Below are 21,503 nucleotides of genomic sequence, written 5' to 3' on the forward strand. Positions count from 1 at the left end.
TTCTTTCCCCTATTTGTAAATAAAAAAGACAGGATGAAATATAGAAATTACTATATCATTACTCCCATACATATTTTTAGGAAAAACACAAATATGTGAGTTATATACTGGATAAACTTTATTCTGAGCATATGACTTCAGTAAATAAGAATCGATCAATAAAATATTTTGAAAAGTTTAGCACACAACAAATTTACAATGCTACCAAAAAGGAAAAGAGTTTAAAAAAAAAAAAAAAACATTTTGGAGGGTACAGGCACTCATCATTATCATTTATGAGATGACAGCAAGAACACTGAACGACATTTAAAATAATATTCTGAAATCCCCTTGAAATGAAAATTAGGCCCAGATTTATAATGGGGGAAAATAAAAGCTTCCCAATACCAATGTGATCGAGGGCAGAAAATTTAATCATTGCTTAAGACAATAAGACACTTTTCTGTTTCACTGGTAAATACAGTTTTAAAACTTGTAATAATTTCTGCCAACTTAGAGCCCTGAGAAAATAAGTCACTTTTTTATAGGAAGAAGAAGAAAAGTATATTGTCAACAATGTAAAAGGAATGCAGAGTAGCAACAGCTCAAAATGGACTGGCAGACTATGAACACTGGAATCTCCACGGAAACAGAGAGCTATGAGATGGCAAAGGGCGGAGTGAGACGCCTAAAGCCCAGCTTTCAAAACCAAATGAAAACTCATGAGATGCAAGAAGGATTTACTTATTTTGATGAGTAACACACATGCTGGCTGAATTAAAAGAAACAATTACAGCTTAAATGAACACAAACTGAAACTTTTTTTTTCAGTTTATCTGATTAAAATTTAACCAACTGCTGATTTATAACACTCAGTTTACAGAGTTCCACAAAATGGTAGAGCTGAATGGAATTTCAGAATTTGTCAAGTATAATTCCCTCCCTTATGAGTCCTGAAGGGAGTGAGTTACCTTAGGCTGGTGTAACACATGAGTCCGCGGAAAAGCCGAGACTCCATCAGAAGCCTCCCGGGTCTTGGTTCAGACATATCACCACAAAGGCTATACCATTAGTTCTCAGGTGCTAGTTTGTCTAAGAGTCACAGGTAGGGAAAAGTGATTTAAGATGCAGCTTCCAGGCGTTTGTTCAGAAATTGACTCAGTAAGTCCAAGGTGAGATACAGGAATCTGCATTTTTAACAAGTTTTCCTAGTAATTCTGACTAGGGAGATACTCAGACTGTGCTTTGGTAAACTACTAGTTATTCAGTGGCTCAGACTCTTTGCGACCCCATGTACTGCAGCACACCAGGCTTCCCTGTCCTTCACCATTTCCTGGATTTTGCTCAAACTCATGTCCATTGAGTCTGTGATACCACCCAACCAACCCATCCGCTGTTGCCCTCTTCTCAGAAAAACTACTAGAAAACTTGGCAAATCATAGGTCATTTAGAAATAGATTCTTCTCTTCTCTCAGGTGCACACTTTTAGGGACAGTTAATTAACCTAACTGGAAAGGGGGAAAAGTTATTTCTCCTAGGGTCACCATTTGGGACATTTCTTTAAAGACAGAGAGGCACAGAGTGTAGAGGCTTTTCTATAATGTAAGTATAATGAATCTGGGTTTATCAGTGAAATGCAGCAGGCTCACATGCAACCAGGGCCTCTGAGAGGAGAAGCTAAACAGTAGAGGCTCAAGGGGAGAAAAGAAGGGGAATAAATTAAAACCCTTGTGTGTACTTAGCTGCTCAGTCGTGTCCAACTCTCTGGGACCCCGTGGTCTGTAGCCTGCCAGGCTCCTGTCCTTGGGGATTCTCCAAGCAAGAATACTAGAGCGGGTTGCCATGCCCTCCTCCACAGGATCTTCCCAATCCAGGGATCGAACCCGGGTCTCTCGCATTGCAGGCAGATTCTCTACCATCTAAGCCACCAGCAAAACCCTTTGCAAACAAAATAACCTCATTCTTGGAATGGACAGATGGATACATAGGCAGTAAAGCAAATATAGAAAGATGGCTATTGCAGAATCTAGGCGGTGGGTATGGGGGTGTTAACTATGTAATAATTTCAAGTTTTCTGTATGTTTGCACCAACTTCCCCAACTCTTGAAACCTGAACTCCAGGAAACTAGTGTTTCCACTTCTCCAACTTTTTCTACCTATCTGTCTAACCTTTCTTTCCTCTGTCAATTTTCCTCTTCCTTTGGTTACTATAAATTTGGTTGGAACTCAAATCCTTTGCTGTTCTCTGCATCATCTCTCATAGATCTCATCTTCAAAATTATACTAAAATGCCAGCGGTCCCTTAAACTAGATGAAATCTCTCCCATCTCCAAATTTCCATATACCATTTTAACCTCTTTTCTGGCACCTCTAGTTTTCTCGGTCAGTTAACTTTCCTAACACACCCGTTCTGTTGTAACATACGTAAGGAAACTGCTTTCTCCTTTTTAGTGTGCCTCTTATACTTACCCAGAGAGGCACTCAGTAATATTGGATGATTAAATCTTGTCTATTTATAAGGTCTCAATGATCACTTTTATAAACAAGATTTTACCAAATCTGGTAGATAGTACTACTTTGAAAGTGAAAACTTTAAAAGGTTTGTCACTCAGGGCAGACAGAGTCCAGATTTAAGAGTCTTATTTATAAAAGTGACCATTGAAGCCCTATAAATAGACAAGATTTAATCATCCAGTATTACTGAGTGCCTCTGTATTATCTTTGCCCTGAGTGACAAATCTAGTAGACATTTTTACTTTAGGTGCCTGAAACTCAATGTATTAAAATCTGAATTCATCTTCCTCAGTAACCCATACATGAAATCTTAAGAGTGATTTCTGATTCCTTCTAACTCCCTCACAACTAATCAGACATCCTGAAGTGTATTTTTTTCCAAAACACCTTTCAGTATCACCAGTTTTGTTTATTTCCATGTTCATAGGCACTACCATGTTATAAGTGAAGCCAAATCCCTTTATGTTGGCACTTCTCAAAAAAACTAAAATTAAAAACCTGTCTTCCTGTCACAAAATTTCCTTCTCCTTGCAATCCTTATGTTCCCCACCCGTGCGTGCTATGTGCTTAGTCATGTCTGATTCTTTGTGACCCCATGGACTGTAGCCCACCAGGCTTCTCTGCCCATGGAATTTTCCAGGCAAGAATATTCAAGTGGGTTGCCATTTCCTACTCCAGGGAAGCTTCCCCACCCAGGGATCCAACCCAGGTCTCCTGTGTCTCCTGCAATAGCAGGTGGATTCTTTACTGAGCCACTGGGAAGCCTATATACCACTGTCAGGACTGTTCTCTTAAAAACTGACTTGGGATTTCCCTGGTGGTCCAGTGGTTAAGACTCTGTGCTTCCACTGCAGTGGGTGTGCGTTTGATCACTGGTCCGGGAACTAAGATCCCAAAAGCCACATGAAGTGGCAAAACAACTGTCTTAATTATGTCACTCTTCAAAAAGCCTTCAGTGACACCTTATTATCCCCACCCCGTGTGCCTATCCTGGAGAAGAGAAAGGCTACCCACTCCAGTATTCTGGCCTGGAGAATTCCATGGACTGTATACTCTATGGGGTCACGAAGAGTCAGACATGAGTCAATCACTTCACTTGTGCCTATAAAAATTTTACCCATTCTACAAGGGGTGGCTCAGGTTGCCATGCCTGTTTTAACACAGGGATTCACCACTCTAGCTGGAAATATCTTCTCCCTCTGCTGCTAGTCTATAGCTCAGAGATAGCACTGTCCACATATGACTGGTCACACAGTATATTTCTGTGTCTATCATGTCCACTACTAGATGGTAAATTCCTTGGGGTTAAGGGTCATATCTTGAACCATCTGTATTTCACGTAACTCTCAGATACACTGCTGACCTGCACATTCTAAGGATTATAACTTTCAAATGGAGAGTAGCTATCTACGAAAATGTTAAGATTTCCAACACCTGGCTTGAAAAAGGTGAAGTATGTATAGGATGAAAAGAAATAAGTCATGAGGACTATATGAATGTAATCAAGATACAAAATAATTCAGGCACTGAGAAAATGCAACTGTGATGATCATATCTACTGATTAAAGAGACTTACCTTGGGGTTGCAAAGTAAAAGAATGCCTAGAGTAGAAAGTGTGTCTCAGTTTATCTATGTTAGTACAAAGCTAAGTAAACAATATCTCAAAGTTGGAGCCAAGGATGGCATTTTTACTAGTATAGTTAGACCTGCCCTAAAAAGACTCCATATCTCCCCCTCAAAAAAAAAAAGTCCACAACTACTTTCCCAACCCCAATTGTTTATAACAGTATTATTAGCTAATGGTTCTCAGATACTCTTGAAGAGGGTGTGGTACATTCTCTACATAAATTCTTCTTTTCACATTCAGAAAAAAAAAAAAGCTGATGTAATAGGTCAAATGGTATTAAGTTTCTTAAGAGAAAAATGCTAGATAACTCAGGATAAAGAATTCATTCATATGGAAAAGTCCAGTAAAAAGAAGCAGGATCATATTTATCATGAAGTTGCCTACTATTTGTGATGCATTCCACAGAATTGCTTTATTTTGTAATTAAATATGGGCTTCCCTTGTGGCTCAGCTGGTAAAGAATCTGCCTGCAATGTGGGAGACTTGGGTTCGATCCCTGGGTTGGGAAGATCCCTTGGAGAAAAGAAAGCTTACCCAGTCCAGTATTCTGGCCTAGAGAATTCCATGGACTGTATAGTTCATGGGGTTGCAGAGTCGGACACAACTGAGCAACTTTCATTTCACTTTGTAATTAAATATAGAAGGGTCTTAAAGCTTGTCGTATCAAAATTAGTATTTATTAATACAAAAAGACATTTATATTTGATTCATAAAAGGTTTACTTTAAAAAGGACTCAAAATATTTTCTTAAAAATTGGCACTTCCTTGGTGGCCCAGTGGTGAAGCCGCCACCTGCCAAGGAAGAGGACACAAGTTCAATCCCTGATCCAGGAGCTGAGACCCCACATGCCACAGGGCAAGGAAGCTGAAACTCTAATTGACTTTATTGAGAAATACATGAATCAGGCAGCATCCTATTGAGCAACTAGAGGGGTGCTAGGAAGGCTTGTAAAAAATGGAAGCATTTTATAGGAAGAAGGGTGGGGCAAGGTAGTTCTTAGCAAAAGAAAAGAAAGAACTACTTTTAGGCTAAAACATCTTTAGGGGGGAGGGTTGAAGGGTTTTATTACATAGATGGCTTCCTCTTCTTGAGGATAGAGAGCACCCATATGGCAGATTGTATGTGCCTAGCTGCTCAGTCATGTCTGACTGTGACTCCATGGACTGTAGCCCGCCAGAGTCCTCTGTCCATGGGATTCTCCAGGCAAGAATACTCGAGTGGGTAGCCATTCCCTTTTCCAGGGGATCTTCCCAACCCAGGGATTGAACCCAGGTCTCCCGCGTTGCAGGTAGATTCTTTATTATCTGAGCCACCAGGGAAGCCCATGGCAGATTACCACATTGGTACTGACCAGAAAACTCTAGACTGATTGATTAAGACTACATTTCTGAGAGAACTACATTCTGGTGGGAATGTAAGTTGGTTCAGCCACTATGAAAAATGGTATGAAGGTTCCTCAGAAAACTAGAGTAGAATTACTGTATGATCTGGCAATTCCACTCCTGGGCATATATCTAGACAAAACTCTAATCCAAAAAGATTCATGCAATCCTATGTTCATAGCAGCACGGTTCACAATAGTCAAGACATGGAAAGAACTTAAATGTCCATCGACAGATGAATGGAAAAAGATGTGGTACATTCGTACAATGGAATACTGTGTGTGTTGCGTGTTAAGTCACTTCAGTCATGTTCGACTCTTTGCAACCCTATGGACTGCAGCCTGCCAGGCTCCTCTGTCCAAGGGATTTTCCAGGCAAGAATACTGGAGTGGCTTGCCATGCCCTCCTCCAGAGGATCTTCCCAACCCAGTGATCAAACCCACATCACTTTACATCTCCTGCATTGGCAGGTGGGTTCTTCACCACTAGCTCCAAAATGGAATACTACTTAGGAATAAAAAAAAAAAAGAAAGAATGCCATTTGCAGCAATATATATGCAACCAGAGATTAGTAAATCAGACAGAGAAAGATAAATACAGTATGATATCACTTACATATGGAATCTAAATATATGACACAAATGAACCTATCTACAAAACAGGAACAGTCTTGTGGACACAGAAAACAGTCCTGTAGTTGCCAAGGGGGAGGGGGTTGGGGGAAGGTAGAGAGAGAGATTGGGATTAGCAGATGTGGGCTATTATATACAGAATGGATAAACAGCAAGGTCCTACTGTATAGCACAGAGAATTATATTCCATATCCTATGATAAATCATAATGGAAAAGAATATAAAATGTATATATAATTTGTATAATTGAATCACTTTGCTATACAGCAGAAGTAAACTGCTACAATTGTGAAACAATTTCACAACATTGTAAGTCAACTATTCTTCATTTTTCTGTTTTTTATAAAAAGACCACATTTCTGGTGAAGGTTGAAACTGAAATTAGGTTAGATCTTAAATCTAGGTTTGGTATCATGGGCTTTAGCACAAGTGACACCATTTTGGGCATGTGGTTTTTCTCTTTAACACCCTGATATAATAAAGCAACAAAATAGAAATAGCAATGCCTACATTTTTGTTGAATCTCAAAAATCTGTTTTAGTTTGTCTTTTTAACTTTTCTGGTATTATCTATTGTATTAAAGAAAGGCGGTGGTGGTATTATATTTGGTTCCTGCACATTCCAACCTCTTTATTCCTTAATGACAAAGAAATCTGTAGGAAATACTGGTAAAACTGAACCAAAATCAAGAGTATTCTAGCCCCTGACATGCCTCCATATTAATTCAGGTAACACTGTGAATTACTGAGCGTGGACAACACAGTGCTATGGAAGAACTGTGGGAGATTTAAAGAAAAACTGTGTGTGCACTCATGTTATATCACCTCTGTCCAATATTATTTATACTCTTGTAGTTAGGACATATAAACGTAAAAAAAGGTGAAGTACTCAGTCTCCTAGTACATATAACAAGTGTCAAGCGTGGAACCACCATAATGCCTGGGGAGGTAAAGGCAGGAGAAATGACAGAAGAGACCAACTTGAGCCAGATACTGAATGATGGATTTAGAGGAGAGCAGAAGGCAACTTATCAAATAGCATGACCCAAGAAGGGTATAAAAAGAGCTATACTGGAGGATTTCTATTGGGGAGGAGAGAGAGAAAGGGTTAAGAAGTCAAGCTGAAGCCAGATTATAAAACTGTAATACCAGCTTTAGAGGTCTGGGCTTCATTCAAGTAACAGTGGTTCTGAGATTCCAGTATATACAATAATCACCCAGAGAAGACTGGTGACTAGATAGATATTAACTCCTGAGATTCTAATTCAACAGATTTGGGATGATCCCAGAAAACTGCATTTGGTAAAATGTTAGATTCCCCAGGTGATTCCTGTTCAGGTGGTCCAGTGGCAAACCTTGTAACACTCTATCTGAAGAAAGAAAGATTAAGAATCCTTTCCTATCCTACTAACTTGCAAATTTTACATCCATTTTCCATAAGTTTGAAAACACCTAACTGCTAGGCCCAGAAGTTTTTTCCACAGCTTAATCCCATATTTCTCCAGTATTTGGCACTGACCCTGCCACTGTTTACATCTTGAAAACTATCTTGTGTTAATAATACATTATCTGGTTCTCTCTGTCTCTTTGATCTCTATACCATTCTCTGGCCTCTCATATGTTGCCTTCATTTTGTTTTCTCAGGATTCTGACTTTGGTCCTCTACATTTTTCCCTTCATGAGTTCATTCACTCCTAGTGAGTAAGGAGAACCGTCATGCCAACTTCAGAAGTTTAGACTTTGTCCTGTAGACCAAAAAAAAAAAAAAAAAAAGTTATAAAGGTTTCTGAACAGTGGAATGTTATACAGAAAGGAATTTTCTGGAATCATTACCTTGGAAATCATCTGCAAAAAGGGATTAGAGGTAGGAGAAATAGGATGGAGGGAGAATAATTAGGAGACTATCAAAATTAACAGACATTTAGAGTCATCACCAAAGTGTGGCTTCAGAATGAAAATGTTAAGTTTTCTAACAGATCTTCCCTTTCAGAAAGTAGTCTTAATTCAATAAATTAATAGGTAAAGTACTTCTAGAAATTGGTTTCATTATCATGTGAGTTTTAAGAAATAACTATAATTTAACAAATCAGATCCTTTGCAATGTTAACCACAGATAATAAAAATTTGACATGTCATCATTCTAACACCAATGTGAGTTTTTATCCTCTGAAACAAGTGGCATAGGATTCTACATATTTGATCCTTACATTTGATAAGTTTAGGTCTTCCATTGTGTGTGTTAGTCACTCAGTCATGCCCGACTCTTTGCAACCCCATGGACTATAGCCCACCAGGTTCCTCTGTCCATGGAATTCTCCAGGCCAGAATACTGCAGTGGTTAGCCATTCCCTTCTCTAGGGGATCTTCTACACCCAGGGATTGAACCTGGGTCTCCTGCATTGCAGGTAGATTCTTTACTTTTTGAGCCACCAGGGAAGCCCAGGTCTTCCATTATGGAGTCAATAAATCACTAATACATACATTATTCACAAATTTCATGTCTTCTTTTGACTTGAACTAATGAATAAATTTATTAAGTAAATTAAGTATTTAATTAAGTATTAAGTAAAAGTATTTGCCTTACCTAGTATGAGTATATTCAAGATAAATTCATACTCATTGGTAGTCTATGCCTTATACACAGTATTTTATATAACTGAATACATGAAGTTTTCAAAATGGACAGACAAAATAGTATTTAGAAATGATATTGTAGGTGAAGTAATTCAGGCAAAGATAAATATCATATGATATCACTTACATGTTATCTTAAAAATGACACAAATGAACTTATTCACAAAATATTAACAGACTGAGACACAGACAACAAACTTATGGTTACCAAAAGGGAAAGGGGAAAGAAGGACAAATTAGGAGTTTGGAATTAATAGATATATACTATTATATATATATAATAGACAAAAAACAAGGTCCTACTGCATAGCACAGGGCACTATACTCAATATTTTATAATAACTTATAAAGGGAAAAGAATCTGAAAAAAATATATATATACATATACAGACTGAATCACTTTGCTGTATACTTGAAACTAACACACACTGTAAACAACTATATAGCTCAGTTAAAAGAAAAGATACTCTAATTTAAACATTCTAGAATCTTCAAAAAAGAGACACAAGACACCTAAATTAGGTGTAACCCTCCAGCTACCTAATTCAGTAAGTAAAACAATTTATTGGCTGTTCTTCCTCAGGTGATCCACACTGAGAAATGCTAAACCTTTATAAAGATCAATTTTAACTCTCACTACAAGAAAAGTCAGGGAGATGGAAATTATTGCTCACTAATGTATGATCTTGGGAAAGTTATTCCAGCATTTTCTTACTTTCCAGAGCACTGTCCTCATTATATATTGTGAAGATAAAACTAGGTATCTGTTGAAGGTTCTTGGAGCATCTTGGGCCAGGAGAGCTACAGAAAGACATAGTACAGTTATTTTCAAATCTACTATTTCTCTTGCTTTTTCCCTCTGGTTCTAGCCTCCTGGGAAATGAAACAAACTTGGGTGTCATCTTCTGCTTAATAACCTTTCATGTAGTTGAAATTGCTATTCTCCACAAGTACCTCAAGCAAATTTTTTTTTAAAGGAGAAGTGCCTGAACTATAAAATAGCAATCTAGGGCTGTGAGTCAGCATTTCACCGACACACATCAAAATGATTTAAAATAGGTAACACATAATCTTTTTGAAAGACATACACTTCTTTGGAGAAACTCTGAGAAAACTGGAGTTTGCAAGTTTATGAATAGTTTATTACATTTCAATAAGTGTATTGTGAATCAATAAAGCAAAAGTTCAGGACAATGAGCTCACTACCAAGCCAATTATTGATCCTCAAGTTCCAAAATAGAATAGTACAGGAAGGGTACAGAGAAAATAGGACTTTTTTCTTAAGACACTTTAAGAATCTAAGGAACCCAATCCTAAAGAAATTGTATAAGACACAAAGAATTTTCAACAGCTACTTAAGATATTTATTCAACTCAATTTTTCATCTTTTGATAATTAGAAACTCTATTTCATTTTCTCTCTTTAAAATATCTGATTCAAGTCAAAGGAGTTTGCAAAAAATGAATAATACCTTTTATTGATTCATTTGTTCTTTCAGCTTCTTACAGATCTTCCTCTCTTGGCTTTGAAAAGCCTACCTTACTGGCTATTTATATCACTGTCTTAGCTTGGGCTGTTAGAACAAAATACCATACACTTACGGTGGCTTAAACAACAGAAATTTATTTTCTTATGGCTCTGCAGGCTAGAAGTTCAAGATCGGGGCACCAGCATGGGGCACCAGCATGGTCAGTTTCTGGTAAAGGTTCTCTTCCTCGTTTGTAAAAAGCCCCCTTCTCACTTCATCTTCACATGGCCGGAAGAGAAAGGGTGAGTAAATTCTCTGGTGTTTCTTCTTATGAGGACACTAATCCCATCATGAGGGCATCCATTCTCATGATGTGTTAACCCTGATTACCTTCCAAAGGCCCCATCTGCAAATACCATCACTTGGGAGACTTCAACATATGCATTTTGAGGGGGGAGAACACAGAAATACACTAAAAGAAAAAATGACACTGGGTCCAAATCACTAAGTCAATAAAACGGAAATAAACAAATCAACTTGTTTTCAAGCAATTCCAGTAGGAAGCTTCCCTTTTTATTCCTGTTATATAGCAATCTAAATCAACAAGAAAAGAACTTCCTAAAAAATTTATGAAAACTAATTTAATTAAACAGTAACTTTTAAAAACCAAAGACAAACAATATGACACACACTGTTTTGGTAAAAAACTGAGAAACAGAATATTAACCAAGAATATTAAACAAAAACAACTTTTAGTCCCCCATGCCCTGTTCCTATATCAACTAAAGATTCTTAAAATAACTTAAAGTACTTGGATATTCTTGGAAAGTAATATTAAAATGTACAATAACATTTCTGCATTTTCATAGATAGTATTAGAAGAATAGTAAACTGCATATTTGTTTATTCAAAATACGGAAATCTGAAATATTAAAACAAATTTGACAAAATTATAATTTGTTTGTACTGGCTTTTACCTAGTTTTAACACAAAAGTGATTTTTATTACATACCACATATATTTGAGGGCATAAGAAATATATTTTTCTTGATCATACAAAATGCTTCACTGCAAAAAGCTTAAATACAACTCTCTAGGAACATTTCCATGTTCTTACCAAAGACCATAAAGCGAAGAGAAGGATTTTTCAAATTTCTGAGTGTCAGTGTAGGGGAAAGTGGGATGGAAGGTGACTGAGATCCACAGTTTAGGTGACTGGCAAGGTCATCCAATTAGGAGGCTGCAGAGTTGTGGATGGAACCCAGGATTTTCTTATCTAAAAATGCTGCAGATTAGTGTACTCAAGAAGAAGGGGCTTTGGAATCTAATTATGGCTGTCGAAACGTTCAAAACTCAATTAGGTGTGTGTACGGTCCATTGGTGTCGAGTTTTAACACCTGCCTGTTGCCGTAAGTACCGTGTTTCACGACAACCCCAGCTTCAGCACACTTGCTATTAGAAGCTAATTCTTTTTTACAGAGATTCACAAATTGGGAATAAAGTTCTAATCCCTCTTCTTTTCCAGAGTTACAGTGATACTGCATGCTTCTTCCTTTTACTCTACCCCCAAGGGTGGCTTGAGGGATGATAAGAATGTTGCCAGGTAGATCCAATATAGAGACGTGCTTGCCATTTTCTGTTTCACTTAATTTCACATTTAACAGTGTATTAACTGGGTGAGGAAGAAAGGGAAAACATTTTAAAGTAAAAAACAAGCATAAAAAAAACAACAGTTTTCTACTCAGCAAATTTCATGTTGAAAATCCAGTTTGTCAGCTCATGCTTTTAACCCAAAGTCTCTAGATTTCAAAAATGGCTTCAGTAAGCTAAATGATCTAAGCATGAAAAACAAGGAAGATTTCAAGCAGAAAATGGCATAATGTTTTAAATCTGACTTGGCAGTTAGGATCTTCCTGCAATAAAATCATCCAGGAAAGACTACAGAATTAAGCATATACCAGAACTTAAATATGTTGCTTCCCTGAGGGATATATGAGAAGATTTTGCCTTTTTCTTCCTTTTTTTAATCTTAAAGCAAATCCTACTGGAAAAGACCATGACAGATCCTCCACACACATATTATGCTTTATAACAAAGAATATTAAATAAAAACCTTAGTGCATTTATTATTTTAAACTTAGTTGCCTAGAGTTCTAAGCTGAAACAAAGATTCCAGGTTCAATTCTGTTACAAACTAGCTGATTTTGGAATTTTATAACCTCAAAGGCATTATTAACATAGACTAATCATTTCATCAATACAAACATCACCAGTGGAGAAGGATCAAGGTGAAAGGTAGAATTATCAGAAATTCATTGTCAAAAAAATAAAAGAAATTCATTGTCAACTGGAAAAGTAAACCCAAAGGCATAGAGTTACTGGCATTATCTTCACATACATACAGGAAAATATGGGATTATTACTTTTAAGCCATTTACCAAAGTACACTCACAGCTAGTAAGAAGTGTCAAAATAACCATAAATATTTGTGTGAGCTAAAAAAAATGTAAACTTAGAGAACTTTTATATTTCAATACTGTCCAGTTTTCAAAACAATAAGCAAAAGAAATGCCTAATATAAACACTCAGGGTCTTTCTACCTCTACAAAGGGTATAAATAACTTCTGCTTATAAAGAATAGTCCTGAGAGGGCACAAATGGTAAAAGAATTACTGAAACCTCACATTCCTTTGTGAATAATCAGGCTTGAAAAGCTATGGTTTCTGGTGGGGTATCAATGGTTTCAATTTTAGAAAGCCTGTAGCAAATATCAGCAAGGATTCAATAAGGCTTTTACTCTACAAATCAAGGAATTAACCTGGTGAAAACCTGCCAAGGTGAACACCCAAATGAATTTCTAAGCTATGCATTAAGCACTATCAATTTTCATTTAACTAATACCTATTTTAAAATACTTCTAATTTTCTCTATTATAAATAGGACTTTGCTATATAGCCAGCGGTCCTTATTGATTGCTTTTAAGGAAACTGTAATTCTCCAGAGCATTTCATTCCACAGAAATCACTACCCAGCTATCCAGGCCTCAGGCCAATGACAGACTAAGAAGGCAGTTTTGAAATAACAGGCTAGAAAGGTAAATATAATTTATTATACTTCCATACACCTCCCTCTACTGGCTCTGAGAATTCAATTAGTGCTGTTGGCATACAAACATGGGCTTCCCCTATGGCTCAAGCAGTAAAGAATCTGCCTTCAATGCAGGAGACAAAGGAGATGGGGGTTCAATTCCCCAGTCAGGAAGATTCCCCTGGAGGAGGAAATGGCAACCTACTCCAGTATTCTTGCCTGGAGAATCCCACAGACAGAGGAGTCTGTCCAGAGTTGAAAAGAGTCAGACACGAGTAAGTATGCATGCACTGATGATTGATAATGCAAATATCAGTTGTTACTGTTGTTTAGTTGCTAAGTCAACGTCTGACTCTTTTCGGACCCCAGGGACTGTAGCCCACCAGGCTTCTCTGAGCATGGATTCTCCATGCAAGAATACTGGAGTTGGTTGCCATGCCCTTCTCCACGGGATCTTCCCAATCCAGGGATTGAACCTATATCTCCTGCATTGCAGGCAGATTCTTTACCACTGAGCCACCAATATCAGCATGTAGAAGTAAATACAAATACAAATGTCAGTAACTGGAATTGAGATGATGAATTAATGGCATCTTGGGGCTTCCCTTGGGGCTCAGCTGGTAAAGAATGTGCCCGCAATGCGGGAGACCTAGGTTCAATCCCTCCGTTAGGAAGATCCCCTGGAGGAGGGAAAGGCTACCCACTCTAGAGAATTTCATGGACAGTACAGTCCATGGTGTTGCAAAGAGTCAGACACAACTGAGTGGCTTTCACTTTCACTTCACTTTCACTTTTTGGAAACTCAAGTATCATCTAATGATGAATATGGGAAGCAAAGCTTTGACAGGGCCCCTGAATCTCTGTCCAATTATACTGAAGATGAATTGAGGAAGATGATGCACATTTCTACGTTAGTCATGCTATTTCAGACTTTATGGCTGTAACTGGTTGTTATGTTCCCAAGAGGTACATGATTTGATTGGAAAGATCTGAATCCATATGATAAGTATGAGGTGGGCTGTTTAAGAGAATCCCATCACACTGGCTTACTTTGCCTCCTAGAATAGAGGGAAGTATAAGCTACTTCTATCAATAATAGATGGACTTGTTTTGCTTATAACTCACACCAGTAGAATGTGATTCTTAAGAGTCACAGTTCTTTACTGAGAATCATGATATATAAAAGCTTTGTGTTACAGACTGTCCACTAGAAGAGTTAAGGCGGACTTTTAACTGACCATAATCTCATGCATGTATTCAAAGTAAACTCAGAAAGACATACACGGATGTACACAGGATTTAATTACTACATAACAAAATGTGGTTTGGGTTTGGCTGGTTCATTTTGCCTTATTATAATTAGGATCCATTTAAGAATATATAAAAACAACTTTAGAAAGTCAACATTAAGTCATGAAAAAAGTGCCCTTCCTGTTTTTGAAGATTTCTACTATATACTTTTTATGGTCAAGAAGACCTTAATTCAAAGCAGAAACAGACAGAATGCCCAATATCTAAGCATTAAATCCCTGCAATCATCCTCTTTAACAATAGACCTCATTTTATTTTCTCTTTAAACACTTTAAAGCTCCCTATTATCCTCCAGATTCAAATTTCAAACTATTACAGTTACTGGCTTTCCATCCTTACCTGTCACAGGCCCTTCTCAAGTCTAGTTTTCAACTTCTGACAAAGTTGTCAAACATGTTTGATGTCTCAGCATAAAATCTCCTTTAGAAGCTTTAGCCCTTTGTTCAAGTCATTCTTCATTGGGCTATTAATGCTTGAGTTCCACTGTTCAAAGCTCTTCTAGGTTAATTAACTTCTGCCTACTTCAATTACCCATCTGTACAGTTTATGTGTATGTGTTAGTCGCTTAGTCATATCCAACTCTTTGTGATCCTGTGGCCTGCATCACGCCAGGCTCCTCTGTTCTTGGGATTTTCAGGCAAGAATACTGAAGTGGGTAGCCATTGCTTTCTCCAGGGCAGCTTCCTGCTCCAGGGACTGAGTTTCCTTCATTGCAGGCAGATTCTTTACCATCTGAGCTACCTTCTTATTAATCCAACTAATGGGTATTGCCTTTACTAATGAAGAGAAAGATAACCTGTCCACAACTTTAGGGACAGTTCCACTATTTCAGGCTTTTTTGGGGACAAAATTATTCTATCAAGTACTGTCTTGAGATAGCATATGGTTTGATTTGGTATATCTGAACCTATGTAATAATCAAAAGAATGTGCAATGGTATAGACTATTTAGAACACTGGGAAGATGGAGGCAGGGAAATTACGCCTGCAGAGATGCCTGAACACTGACTCTGTTTTCTCTGCCCCTAGAGGAGGTGTGACTATGATGACACCAAACTTGATTCAAGAATATTTATGTGCATTTCCTACAAAGAATTTATAGAATGTAAATTTTTCCATAATAATGATATAAGCCTGATCTACACAGATTTGAACCATATCTTGCACACACAGTGCCACCTACATGCCCCTGTTAGGGCCTCTAAGAGATCAGGAAACTATATTAAGAAATGCAGCATCTGTTTCTCTCTGTGTGGCCACCCTGCTTCCACAAGTTTCTGTATCCTTGGCTAAATCTCGCTGTGTTGTCTCTGTGTGTTTTTGTACACTCTTCTAAACCAGTCCATCAGCCATCCGAAAAGCGGCAGATATTTTAAAAGAATTCCACCACACTTGCTTACATTAAGCTTTGGAACCGAAACATAAATAAAGTGAACCACAGTACACAGAGTTAAGTCATTTATAACTTACACACCTGTATAATATAAGATTGTACTCTTTGCCCCTGCTGGTTCATCTATTGCTATTCACTCTCACTCTTATAAAACAAATGATACTAAACACATACCCATTTTGGGAAGAAGTTCTTTATCAGCTCCCTTGAAAAAGCACACGTAGATCACTAATCCTCTTTGAACCTATGAGAAACCACAATAAACTCAGATCAGAAACTTCTATAGAGAGATACAAAGGAAAATGAATAAAATTTTACAACTGTTATAGGTTAAGAGGTTAAACGCAGAAGAAGAGAAATAACTTTTTACAAGAGACTTGATTGCTTAAATATGTGAGAAAATAAAAGTATTTTTTTATATTCAATCACCTCAGTCATCACTTCTTTCAAAAATCAAGTTAAAAATACAGTCAAGGTAAGTATTTTCATAAGGTAAATTCCTAGAAGTAAGATCCCTGGGTGATTTTTAAATCCAGATAAATCTGGTGAGCTCAACAAACTTTTAAAAAATACATTGATGGCACCTAAAAAAAAAAAAAAACCAAACAGCCAAGAGCAGTGAAGACCCCAAGTTATACCTTTAAACTTTTAATCAAAATCATTAGGATTATGAACTAGACTTCCCCCTCCTCAAGTAAAGCTGACAGATTTACAAACATTCAGTTTCACAGAGGCTTATTCATTCAACATCAAATGAATTCACGTAATATCAGATATGACTGATGTCTAAACAACATTGTGTCTTTTGACATCATCATTCTTCGTTCTTACTAATCCATTTACTTGTAGATAATAAAAATAAGGGTCTGATTCTATTGCAATAAACTCCAAGAAATTTCCTATTATTTTTTTGTTACTTTTGTTAATTCTTTAAATACACACAGTGATTAAACCTCGGAAATCACATTCATATTAAGTTCTACATCAAGAGGTTGTCTGTTATCAGGAATGTAAGCTTATTTTATGTAATGACTTAGACATTTCTTAGCTCTTGTAGGAGAGAGACTATATGGAAAGAAGACACTTGATAAATGACTTTGATTTTGCTGCAAAGTGAATCATTAAATTTTTTATTTTGTAGATTAACCTTTTGAGTCCAAGAGCTATTATGAAGATTAAACGAGTTAATATCTGTAGAGTACTTAGAACAGTGCCTGGTTCATAGTAAGAGCTATATAATTGCTTATTAAGTACGTGAAAAGAAATTGAAGGACTGAAACACAATTTATTTTACATCTTAACTCCCAAAGCACTTCATAGACTGTTTTGTACTTGACAGGGCCCTGTTGAGTGCATTTAAGTTCAACTTTATCTTATAGGCTCTATGTGTTAATCTACATAGCCTTCTAAATAAATATAAACACAGCTCTGCACTCACACCTGATCTATCTGGATAGGAAGTAACCTTCTTACAAGTGTGACTGTCTTTCAGAGGACTAAGGTGAAGCTGGGGAGAAGGAAGACAGATCTCATTGTTCTATTAGCCCTTTGACCCTCTCCCAAAGCTCCTCATTAAAATAGCTTCATCCTTCCCACCAAAAAAAAAAAAGTTAAATAGTGCTCTTGGAACAAGCAAGTGCCTCCAGTGCACACCCATAGTGAGGACGTGGCAGGTGGAATGAAACAGATACCTGCACCACCGTCACAGCCCTCTCTCCTGGGACTATTTTGGCACAGTGCAAAATTTTTCAAGCACATTCATATTTGGGCACATGTTATGCCACGAAGCTCAGAGTAGAGAAAGCTCAGAAGCTCCGGTTCAATCCCTGGGTTGGGAAGATTCCTTGGAGAAGGAAATGGCAACCCACTCCAGGCTTCTTGCCTGAAAAATCCCTTGGACAGAGAGGCCTGGTGGGTTACAGTCCATGGGGTTGCAAGAGTCTGACATGACTTAATAACTAAACAACATCAGAATTAAGTACCTAATTACTTGCATGAATAAACACCTGCTCTTACCACTCACCATATACCACTCCTCATTAAGGTATTTTCTTTTAGTTTATTGCAACAATAGCTCTTAAATTGTGACCTACAAATTCCCCTCTTCAAGACAGAATCACTTTCCTTATAGCTTCTTTTGGTATAAACAGAACATTTCAAATATATAGAGAAGTACAGATAATTCTCACTGTAGGTTAAAAAAGTTCATGCCTCCCAGGAAGAAAAACATTACTGAGAGAGCAAAGGTCTAAATGAATGAAACCAAGAATATGCAAAGTAACCTTCAAATCTTTGTGACAATTAAAAAAAAAAAGCAGCTTTTTAAAAATTATAACTTTTAATAGCAGAATGGAGGATGCTTGAGAAAGAGGAAAGAATTGACTCTCTAATTACTTGTCAACTCTTTATACTAATTTAACCATGTGTGGAAGTGGAAGAGAAAACTTTAAAATAGCTTTTACAGTTTATAAACACACTGATAGTTTGGCAGGCTGCAATAAACTATTTGATTTTGCATAAGGAGATGTGACATGAAGCATATAAAAAGATAGAGAAGCACAGGAGAAATCTAAATGATTAATAGTTTGGGATTTATAATCCCTTGAAGCAAATATAGGCAACTCTTTGGAAAGGATGGCAAAAAAGAAAGAATAAAATTTCAAAGTAAGGAAGATAAATTTTTAAAAGGCCATAACAAAAGAAACAAGAAATGAATTTTTGAGAAAGAAAAAGGGAGGGCAAAAATACAGGAATGTTTATGCTTATAAATATTCAGTATTTCCAAATTACCAGAGGGTAACAGATTGTGATATAAGAATAATCATCCACATACGGTCTATGTGTTGTATTTAAAATAATAACTAGGATTGTGTTACAGAGTGCTAGATCTGGGATGGTCTTCAGCAGATGAGTGAATGAAATGATCCATTAAAGCTTCTTAGTACCTCCAAAAGTTTTATTTCTTACTATTACAATTTTTTCCCCTTCTGTGAGTGGTCCTGCTAAGTCACTTCAGTGGTGTCTGACTCTTTGTGAGACGCCATGAACGGCAGCCCATCAGGCTCCTCTGTCCATGACATTCTCCAGGCAAGAATACTGGAGAGGTTTGCCATGCCCTCCTCCAGGGGATCTTCTCCACCCAGGGATCGAATTTGCAAATCTTACGTCTCCTGCATTGGCAGGCGAGTTCTTTACCACTGAGCCACCAGGGAAGACCTCCCTTCATTTCAGCTTACTCCAAAAATAAGTCAGGGCCTCAAAGAACATTTGTTTTTGCATGGAATTTTGCATATGAGCAGGCTGTCTTAAAAAGGCAAATATTCAAGTGGAAGGACATTTGGCGTAAATGTTTAAAATTCTTTGGAGGAAATGTTTGATAACAATGCAACTTTTATTTATTTTTTTGATTTTTTTAATTTATTTTTTTTCTCTTTCTTTTTTATTTTATTAGTTGGAGGGTAATTACTTTACAATACTGTAGTGGTTTTTGCCATACATTGACATGAATCAGGTATGGATTTACATGTGTTCCCCATCCCGATCCCCCCTCCCACCTCCCTGTCTACCCGATCCCTCTGGGTCATCCCAGTGCACCAGTCCCGAGCACGTGTCTCATGCATCCAACCTGGACTGGCAATCTGTTTCACACTTGATAATATACATGTTTCGATGCTGTTCTCTCAGATCATCCCACCCTTGCCTTCTGCCACAGAGTCCAAAAGTCTGTTCTATACATCTGTGTCTCTTTCTCTGTCTTGCATCTAGGGTCATTGTTACCATCTTTCTAAATTCCATATGTATGCAACCTTTAAAGTAGTGACCTTTGTTCCTAGTGTGAAATAAGTCAAATTTTTAAAAGTTTCTTGAGAAAGGAAGTTTCATGGGCAATCTCATTTCTGTGCTAACACCTAGCTGCACCCAACAAAAGACGGAATTCGACGGGATTTGGAGTACAAGTCAAACAGATCTTCAGCGTTTGCAACAAGTCTAACCTAGAAGCTCGAACCAGACCACCACAAGTCACCAGCAGCCCGAGCAAGGCGCCGGGAGCGACAAGGCTTTTAGCTCTTTTGAAGCAAGAGGTCTGAGACTACTAGGCCTAAAGTCCACCGAGCTCAGGTAGGTCGTTTCAGAGGAAGCTCAAATTCCCGGGGTCCCTCTTAATCTCCTCTGGGAGTCCGAGGGAGAAGGGGCCGAGGCCGGTGATGCAAGACAGAGGGGAAAGGCAAGGCCAGGCAGGCATTAACGGCAGCGTTGGGAGGACAGGCCAGGAGTCCAGCGCCGACCATCGCACCTGCCAGGCGCCAGGCGGCTGGCTCGGAGGGAGCGCGGGGTACGAATCTCCCGGACAGCGCGGTGAGAACCGCCCCCTGCGCGCCACAGGATAACCGGAGCTGCGGGGCCAACGTTACCTCCACCCATTCGGCCTCGACGTCCCCCTCGGCCGGGCGTACTTGCAGCCGGGCGTGCAGGCACTGCTGCAGGAGGGCCCGGGCCTGAGGCGTTCTGCCACTGTCAGCCATGGCTCAAGCTGCGTGGATATCCCACAGGTTCCGGCTTCGCGCCGCACAGGCCGCCCCCAGCGCTCAGGGAGGATGGGGCGGGGCGCGACGAGACGGAGGAACATCCCGGTCGCTCGTGGCCCCGCCTCCAGGAGGGCGGGGCCTTTGCCTGGCTCTCCGGTGACCCGGATGTGCGGCCTTCAAAGCTGTCTATACAATCTTTACTTCTACCCCAACCTACAACTCAGTAGAAGACGCTCAGTGGATACTTTTAAAACAGTTTAAGGACCCAGTGGTTCTCTTCCCTGCATACCTTTTTAAGAGACATTTTTCATCTTAGAACGCGTAAGTTTCCAAACGTTGAAAAAAATTAAATCTGCATAAGTCCATATTTTGCCCATTATGAAGATAGGTAAATAGAATGAGTCAATTGAATCACAAAACAAGCATAGGTGAAACTGAAAGGTATAATAAATCTTTCAAAAAATTTCCTTACCCCAATCAGTAAGGCAACGCTGCCGCCTCTTATCAGGAATACTATAAATCATTCTGTTCTCGCGATTGTGGAAAGGTATTGGTAGGCTATATGAATACATATTTGAACATCAGTCTTTTAGAGAATATCCTCGCTAAAAACATTCTTATCCAAGAAAGCCTGTGATTGTTAATAAATTTTTTAACATGCTCCTAATTGTAAAAACTATATATTCTGTGGTATTTCCTGTAAGTACATGTTAGACTGTATGTAAAATAAAAGTACTTGATTTTCTTTCCCACATAACGTATTCCCTGAACCTGCATCAGATTAGCATTATTTTTCTATGGGCTTGGAGGATTTAGATGAGGAATAATAGTGTTACCCTGGCTGCATTACCCAGGTCATTGATTTGGGCTCAGCTGGCACAATATGCCTATACATTTCTGTCTGTTTTTTTAGAAGATGACATCACTGACAGTATTGCTATCCATACAAA

General features: G+C 38.2%; 1 protein-coding gene across 1 annotated transcript; it reads right to left on the minus strand.

Moving 5' to 3' along the window:
- Positions 1-10,371: 10,371 nt before the first annotated feature.
- On the minus strand, positions 10,372-20,653 carry DTD2 (D-aminoacyl-tRNA deacylase 2). The gene is made up of 3 exons (XM_061159094.1): positions 20,440-20,653; positions 16,202-16,271; positions 10,372-11,909 (listed from the first exon to the last, which is right to left on the minus strand). The coding sequence occupies exons 1-3, from the start codon at positions 20,548-20,550 to the stop codon at positions 11,584-11,586; spliced, it is 507 nt and encodes a 168-aa protein (XP_061015077.1). The 5' UTR covers positions 20,551-20,653; the 3' UTR covers positions 10,372-11,583.
- Between the last annotated feature and the right edge of the window lie 850 nt (positions 20,654-21,503).

Source organism: Dama dama, chromosome 13, assembly GCF_033118175.1.
Source record: "Dama dama isolate Ldn47 chromosome 13, ASM3311817v1, whole genome shotgun sequence".
In the NCBI taxonomy this organism is placed as follows: Eukaryota; Metazoa; Chordata; class Mammalia; order Artiodactyla; family Cervidae; genus Dama; species Dama dama.

Excerpts from the sequence above, each read along its gene's own strand:
- DTD2 (XM_061159094.1), bottom strand. The coding sequence starts at position 20,550 with ATGGCTGACAGTGGCAGAACGCCTCAGGCCCGGGCCCTCCTGCAGCAG. Across the intron at positions 16,272-20,439 it reads TCGAGGCCGAATGGGTGGAG|GTTCAAAGAGGATTAGTGAT; the intron begins GTAACGTTGGCC and ends GGTTTCTCATAG. Across the intron at positions 11,910-16,201 it reads AGAACTTCTTCCCAAAATGG|TTAATACACTGTTAAATGTG; the intron begins GTATGTGTTTAG and ends TTCCTCACCCAG.